Raw genomic sequence first — 7,629 nt, forward strand, 5'->3', positions numbered from 1 at the left:
GGATAAAATAATTATTTAATGTTGTAAATAAATGGATATATTTATTTAAGATGCATACACAACTGTACTTTAGAAATAAAAAGAAGAAGAAGGATTGGATTACCAAGAAATTCTCCAGCAATGTAGAACTTGTTCTAGGTAGTAGGTTTATCAAATCAACCTAAAAATTAGTTAGTTTTGGATAATATGTTTTTTAAAAATATTGGACTTAATCCGATTTGATCAACCAAGCTATTCAAGTTTAACTAAATTATTCCAAGTTTAATTAAATTGATTTTCAAATTAATTTAAAATAAAATCCAACTTAAACTAAGTTTTAAGTTTATAAAATATTGAATCCACCATCTGTTTAATAAGCATGCTTTAAAAGGCATTAATTTACATGTGGTAGATTGTTAGTCCTATTTCGGGCAAGTTAAATACATTACAACATAAAAAAACCTAATTACAGTAAGATGAGGTTGGTTTGGCAATGGTGATATGAGGTTTTATTTTAAATAATATTATTTAAAAATTTATTTTTTTATTTTAAGTTAATTTTTTATATTTTTTAATTATTTTAATATGTTGATGTTAAAAATAAATAAAAAATATTATTTTAATATATTTACAAATAAAGTTTTTATTAAAAAATAACTATTATCATATTACAAAAAACAAATTTATTATACAGGGTTTAAAATTTCATCGAAATTTTATTTTTTTATTAAAAAATAACTATTATCATACTACTAAACACAAATTTGTTATATAAGATTTAAAATTTCATCGAAATTTTATTTTTTTATTTAAAATTAATATTTTTTTAATATATTTTTAAATAAAAAATATTTTTAAAAATAATCACTCTTACTGCATCAGACAACTCACTAGAAGAGGAGAGGCGGTTAGGAGGTCTCCTCACTCGTGTTCAACTTCCCTTGCTAGCAAAGCAGAGAAGAGTATTTCCATACTTTCTAGAGAGAGTAAAATCCTTGAGAGAGAAACAACACCATCTAACTCTCCTACTACTACTCCTACAAAGCTTAGGTAAGAGGATAAAGAAAGGAACAAAAACAAGAAACAAGTTAAAAAAGGGAAAAACAGACCAGACCACCCCCTCTGGGTCTCTCTCTCTCTAACACACATTTTTCTGCTTCCAATCCTGGACAGAGCTCTCATTCATAGCTCTGTTACTCCTAAAAGAAAGTCTTAAGTACTTCTTGAGGGAGCTTTTATCTTTGTCTCCGTGATTCGATTTATTTTCTTGCATATGGAGTTTGTTTTTGTTGAGATAGCAATTGGTTTGTGAATACAAGGGAAGAATTGGAAACCCCAGATTGAAATAACAAGGAAAAGAAATGACTTTCAAGAGCAGGGGAGATCAGCAGTCTTCTAAAAATGCTATCTCTCAAAAATGGACTCTTCTCTTATGCTTGGCTTGCTTCTGTTCGGGAATGCTCCTCGCCAATTGGTATGTGTAATTCTTCTTGTCCTTTTTTTTTCTTCTAATTATTTTTTTCATCTGAATTGCCTGTTGGGGCAATCTTTGGAGTGGTTATTTTGATTGAATTTGATTAAGTTTCTGCCTTTTATGAAATGGGCACAAGGTGTTTTTTCTTTTCAAATTCTAAGATCTCAGTTTTGATGATTGTTAATTGTGTGGATCGAAAGCTTGTTTTTGGTTGGTTTTGTGGAAAAATATGTTTTATTTTTCATCTAAAAAAATGATAGACTTCTTTAAATTATCTGAATCTTAATATTTCACCATTTTTCGAGTTTGAATTTTCCATGCAATTTCTGGCTTTATTTTCTTGCTCAAGTGAGATAGATCTAATTATCCAATTTAGGATTTTGATGCATTGACTTTCTATTTTACTTTAATACTATCAGTGAGTGTCGGTATTTTGTTTGCTCAAACCTTCATAAATTCATGTTTTGATAACAGGTCCCTCCTTGTTCAAGAATTTCTCATACCCTTCTGCTCCCAATTCCTCCATCATCTAATAAATAATTAATCTTTGTCTTCGTTACTGTTGTTCGTATGATTTTATTTAAGGTAGTAGTTTTAAATGTGATTTATTTGTTGGAAATCTGTGCTACCTTTAAGAACTATCCCCGCTTTTTATTTCTACCTGCTTCCACTTGGTTGTGTAATAGGGGAAGGAAGGTCATCGACATCTGCTGTACTTTTCCTTAAATTATTCTTTAATATCTGGTAGCTGGGACTGCTCTTTTTTGTTGGAGATGGTTAGCAAGAAATTCATGATGAGATTTAGCAATCATTTCAATGACCACCCATTGAATTTTCTTCTCCCTTTTCATATCTTAACATACGAGTATTTTCTTCAGTCTGGATGTGCCTCCAGGAATAATTTCATGGCAATGAAATCATCAGAGTTCCTGGTATCTGTTCAATGGTTGTATGTGCATTTGTGGTTCTGCAAGTAGCTTCAATCTTTATCTTATTTTGGATTAGTTTGTTTGCATCATTGCTTTTATTTGTTTCTGAATGATTAAAGAGATTGCAAATAATCATCAACAAGGTAACTTCTTGTTGGCACTTAAGATGCAATGGCATATTAATAAGGAAAAATGGTGGCAGGATGTGGAACGTTCCCGAGCCTATAGGCATCAACCGAACAACTACGGTGGAAGCTGAAAAACTAAAGTTAGTTTCAGAGGGTTGTGGTGGTGAAATTGTGGGTATCTTTATTTATGACATGATAAATTTCCATTCCCTTTTTATGTTTTTTTAATTAATGCTATACTCGAGTGTTTCAAGCTCTTTACTTCATGTTGCTCATCACCATTGTTATTTGTAATCTGATTTGAATCCCTTTAGTTGCACCAGAAAGAAGTGACGCGTGATTCTAAGGATATTATTGGGGAAGTTTATAAAACTCATAATGCCATTCAGTAAGTATAGCTTATGTCCAACAATTGCTGTACCTTCTGCTTACATATCATAGTTGATTTGTTTGAAGGTATCCTCAAAAACAAACTCTCTATAAAAAATTGAATGTAGGACATTAGACAAAACCATTTCAAATTTGGAGATGGAATTAGCTGCTGCTAGGGCAGCACAGGAGTCTATACTCAGTGGCTCTCCTTTGTCAGATGACTTAAAGAGGACTGGGTCATTTGGGAAAAGAAGATATTTGATGGTTATTGGTATTAATACAGCTTTTAGCAGCCGGAAAAGAAGAGATTCAGTTCGTGCTACGTGGATGCCACAAGGTTCATTGAATTGTCCCCTGTTCTTTCCTTCATTACTCTTATGCTATTTTAATTTCTGTGTGAAAGCTCATTGCAACAAAGATTTTTTTTTTTTCCTTAATGCAAAATAGGTGAAAAAAGGAAGAAACTGGAAGAAGAGAAGGGTATCATTGTTCGCTTTGTCATTGGTCATAGGTGGGTGGCTTCTATTCTCTTCAATGATCTGGATAAGGGTGCATGTATTTAGTGATGGAGTATGTGGATCTTAGGTTTGAGTTGTTGAGTGAATGTTTCTGGCTGTAATGCGAGCATAAATTCATTTTGAATATTTGCTCATCCATCTTGTGCTTAATGATTACCGCTACCCATGAAACAATTCAAATTTTAGTTATCTTTTAAGGCTGCACGAACTTTCCATTTCCTTTCTACAACATAATTAATGCAATCTCTCTTGAGAATCCATACGTATCCTGATGTCAATTAAAGGCACTGAGAATCTGGAAGAGTAAGCTGCCGCATTGCAGTGATTACTAAGGCTTTTTTGGTGCATTTGTATTCCATAGAAATTAAATTTCTATTGCATTTTCAATAGCATTTCTTCACGAATCATTTCTGTTGTTTGCTGGGTTTGAAATGAACTTATTAACCTAACATTGTTGCCTGAATAGTTGCATGCATGAGATGATCTTTGCATTTCCATGAAATGATTTTCAAATTTTTTTGACTGATGTAATTTCTTTAGTAACTTTTTTATACATGATGCATTTGTCCAAAATAAAAACTTGCAGCGCATTTCTGTGTCTTCTTCAATTGTAATCTGTACATGCTTGTTTTGGAAAGAGCAGAAACGTTCAATCTATCATATCATATAGCAGAATTTATTTTCCAAGAGGCACTCTACTATAGAAATATGTTTTTTTTTTTAGTTCTGAGATATTATATATATGTTGCTGAAAACAATCAAATCTTGTGAATTAAACCTGTGCTCTCTGAATGCATGATCTGTTAACAATTTCTATTCATGACAGCTAATAGCTTTGACGGTGCTAGATCACTTAAAATATTTTTATGCTATCTAGTGCAACATCAGGAGGCATTTTGGACAGAGCCATTGAAGCAGAGGACAAAAAGCATGGAGATTTCTTGAGACTGGTAAGGCTTTTGTTTCCTAATCTTCTATTGCGCTGCCCTACTTGCTCATTTCTAAAGAAAAACTACTTAGTATACTCAGGAAAGAAAAATCTATGACTATGAGCTCACATGTTTGTGCTGCTATTGTCTGAGCAGGACCATGTTGAAGGGTATCTTGAGTTGTCAGCCAAGACAAAGATATATTTTGCTACTGCTGTTACTTTGTGGGATGCAGATTTCTATGTCAAAGTTGATGATGATGTCCATGTAAATATAGGTAGATCAATATATAATGTGCAATGATTCCATTCTTAGTGATTTATAATCATCTGAAGATGTTTAATTAGTTATTCCTTTCCTGTTTCAGGAACAAAATTGACAGGAAAAGTTTTTAGATTATTATAAATTTTTATGTATTTATATGTCACCATCTGAAGAATTTAGGTTCTTTCATAGCCTCTAGGATCAATGTGCCAATTAACACAAATTTATCTTAGTGGTTTTATCCATGCAAGTAAATTGTTGTTCCTACTTTCTAATAATTTGTTTTAAAGTCCATTTCTTGCTACTTGGTGCAGCAACACTTGGAGAAACTCTAGTTAGACACAGAAAGAAACCACGTGTATATATTGGATGCATGAAATCTGGTCCTGTCCTTAATCAAAAGTAAGTGAAATTGTCTTGAATTTTCTGTCAGGAGTTTTTTAAAAGAAATCATCATCTAGATTTTTAACTTGTCACTTTTTTGGACAGGGGTGTGAGATACCATGAACCCGAATATTGGAAATTTGGCGAGGCAGGAAATAAGTACTTCCGACATGCTACTGGACAGCTGTATGCTATTTCGAAAGATTTGGCCAAGTATATATCAATAAACCAGTAAGTTCTCTTTATTTGTAACATAAGAATGATGGAAGTTTGTGCCTGGATCTAAATGCCCAACTTTGTCCTGTAGTTTCCTTACATCAGTGATGGTTCTTGTGCAAATAATTATTTCAGGCATGTTCTGCACAAGTTTGCCAACGAGGATGTTTCGCTGGGGTCATGGTTTATTGGACTTGATGCAGAGCACATTGATGATCGGAGACTATGCTGTGGCACTCCACCTGGTAAAAGCTATATTTAACTTGACATATTGAAAAGCTTTATTTAATTGAAGTACAAAGAAAAAGAGATTTGCTTGGACTGTATTAGACTAATATAATTTATAGATCCAGCAATTACTGTCTTGCTGAAGATACTGGGTGTTCCCATGTCATACATCAGTGGGGGGTGAGCCTCTATCACATCAATTTTTACACCTTGAAGGAGTACATTGCACACCAGAATAAATTGACTAAATATTGGATTGATGTGATTATTTGTTATTATTTATTATAAGGTTTGAAGAAGTTATCATTTACAGCATAGTATTCGTAAAAGTTGACATGAAACTAATAAGATCTGCCCGCACAATTCAACAATTTTGCCATGGATTCCCCTTGTGCAGCCGATTGATACTTCTGACCTAAAATTTAGAGTTCTTATCATGATAATGATAATAATCCTACTGGTGAAATCACTATTCATATGAAAGTGCAATAACCTCATATGGCCTTTCTTGATCACCATTTATTTCTGTTTCCTTCTGTTAGTTGCTATTTGCAAATATATAACAAATATAATTGCCACATTGGTTGTTGACCCATCGTTGAGCACATGGCTTCTAAACCTTCGTCTCTGAATTTTACCAGTAGATTATGTTGCAAATTCTGATTATTTTTTCACGACTTGTTACCTCAGATTGCGAGTGGAAGGCCCAGGCTGGCAACATCTGTGTTGCATCATTTGATTGGAGCTGCAGCGGGATTTGCAGATCTGCCGATAGGATTAAGGAGGTCCATAGGCGGTGTGGGGAAGGTGAGAATGCTTTGTGGAGTGCAACTTTTTAGGAGATAGTGCTCTTCCAACCTCGGGAAGATGATACACTAAAGAATCAGGTGTTTTTGAGTCCTTTTTGTATTTTTTGTGAGTATAGAAACCATGCATTATACGCCAATAGAGAGAGGGGGAGAAAATGGATGTACATTCACGCCCTTGCCCACGTGTGTGTGAGAGAAAGAGGCACTGCTTTGCGGACTTCTCCATTTTAGTTAAGGAGAAGAGTCTGCAAAAGCGGCCAGAGAAGGCAAGAGGCTGTGAACCTGTCACCACCCCAACAATTCTTTTGCCAGATTGTAGGTTACAATCCCGCGGCAATCAAGCTAACAATAATACAAGTTCTGGCGGTGGCCTTTCCAGCCCTCATTCGATTTTGAAGTGTTTTATATTCTGTCAACCCAATATCCATCGTAGAAACTCTGCAGTGCATCAATTAGGAAACGCTTAAAGTTGGTTGATTTGATTATGAACTTATAAGCAATGCAGTAATAATGATTCTTGTTCTATAATTTTGATGCAACTCCGAGATAGGGAAAAAGTAAAGAGAGATGGAGCTCCTGAAACTGGAAGACATTACTGGTCATAGGGTGAAACCAGTGGAAATCTGCTCCACTTCGAATTCATTAGCAAAATGTGGTGTTTCTGTCAGGCGGGAAAGGGTTGAAAACTAACGGGGTTCAAGAACTTGGTGTTTGTTTAGCTCTAGTGATGGTTAGATCTCAGGGTTAGTAGTGCGTGGTGATGTTAATGTTGTTTGAGTTCTTTTGAGCGGGAAGAAAGATAGCAAAACCAAAACAAAAACAAAAACAAAAACATTTTGCGGTGTTAGAGCGTATTAACTGAATTTTTTTTTTCTTTGGAAGAACTGAAAACATGCTCCCACATTGATCTGGTGCGTCAAAAAGTTTCTTTTTTTCAAAGTTTGAATTTAGTAAGGAATTAAACCTCTTTAGTTACCATAACAACCTATTGAGAATTAAAGTTTAGAATTTTTAAATATTCTAGACGTGCATTCAATTACTATAGACACTTTTCACCCCCTTACTGTTGCACAAAACACAAAGTCCTTCAACCTAGTACCTGTTTCCGAGCCTTCTGCAATACGTTCTTGTTTTTTTTCCACATAGGAGACTACAGGCAGAACTATCCCAAGCACAATTCCTAAAATCCCCTATACGGAAGCCCTCTTCCTTAACAATCACTAATCGAATACGGAGGAATACATTCTTGGTCATTGACCTTCTTGCTTGGACTAATTTCTTTTTTGAGAAATTGCTTGTTTAACATGATCATGTAACCCTTAAAGGTAATTGATACGACTAAAAGATTAATGTCTTCTTCTAAGTGCAGGAGTGTCGAAGTAATAAATAACCCGGCAAG

The 7,629-nt window shown here is 34.2% G+C and overlaps 1 protein-coding gene across 2 annotated transcripts; it reads left to right on the forward strand.

The window, feature by feature from the left end:
- Positions 1-888: 888 nt before the first annotated feature.
- LOC105142726 (probable beta-1,3-galactosyltransferase 2) lies at positions 889-6,719 on the forward strand. 2 transcript variants are annotated; one of them, XM_011050486.1, is made up of 11 exons: positions 889-1,453; positions 2,585-2,681; positions 2,825-2,898; positions 3,008-3,219; positions 3,330-3,393; positions 4,278-4,350; positions 4,486-4,606; positions 4,908-4,995; positions 5,083-5,208; positions 5,329-5,438; positions 6,112-6,719. In XM_011050486.1, exons 1-11 carry the CDS (start codon positions 1,341-1,343, stop codon positions 6,258-6,260), a joined length of 1,227 nt encoding a protein of 408 aa, XP_011048788.1. In that variant the 5' UTR covers positions 889-1,340; the 3' UTR covers positions 6,261-6,719. The 2 variants fall into 2 exon arrangements, with proteins under 2 accessions (XP_011048788.1, XP_011048789.1); XM_011050487.1 differs by having other exon boundaries at positions 2,834-2,898.
- The last annotated feature ends 910 nt before the right edge of the window (positions 6,720-7,629 follow it).

The sequence above is a fragment of the Populus euphratica genome, unplaced genomic scaffold (genome assembly GCF_000495115.2).
Source record: "Populus euphratica unplaced genomic scaffold, PopEup_1.0 scaffold217.1, whole genome shotgun sequence".
Lineage (NCBI taxonomy): Eukaryota > Viridiplantae > Streptophyta > Magnoliopsida > Malpighiales > Salicaceae > Populus > Populus euphratica.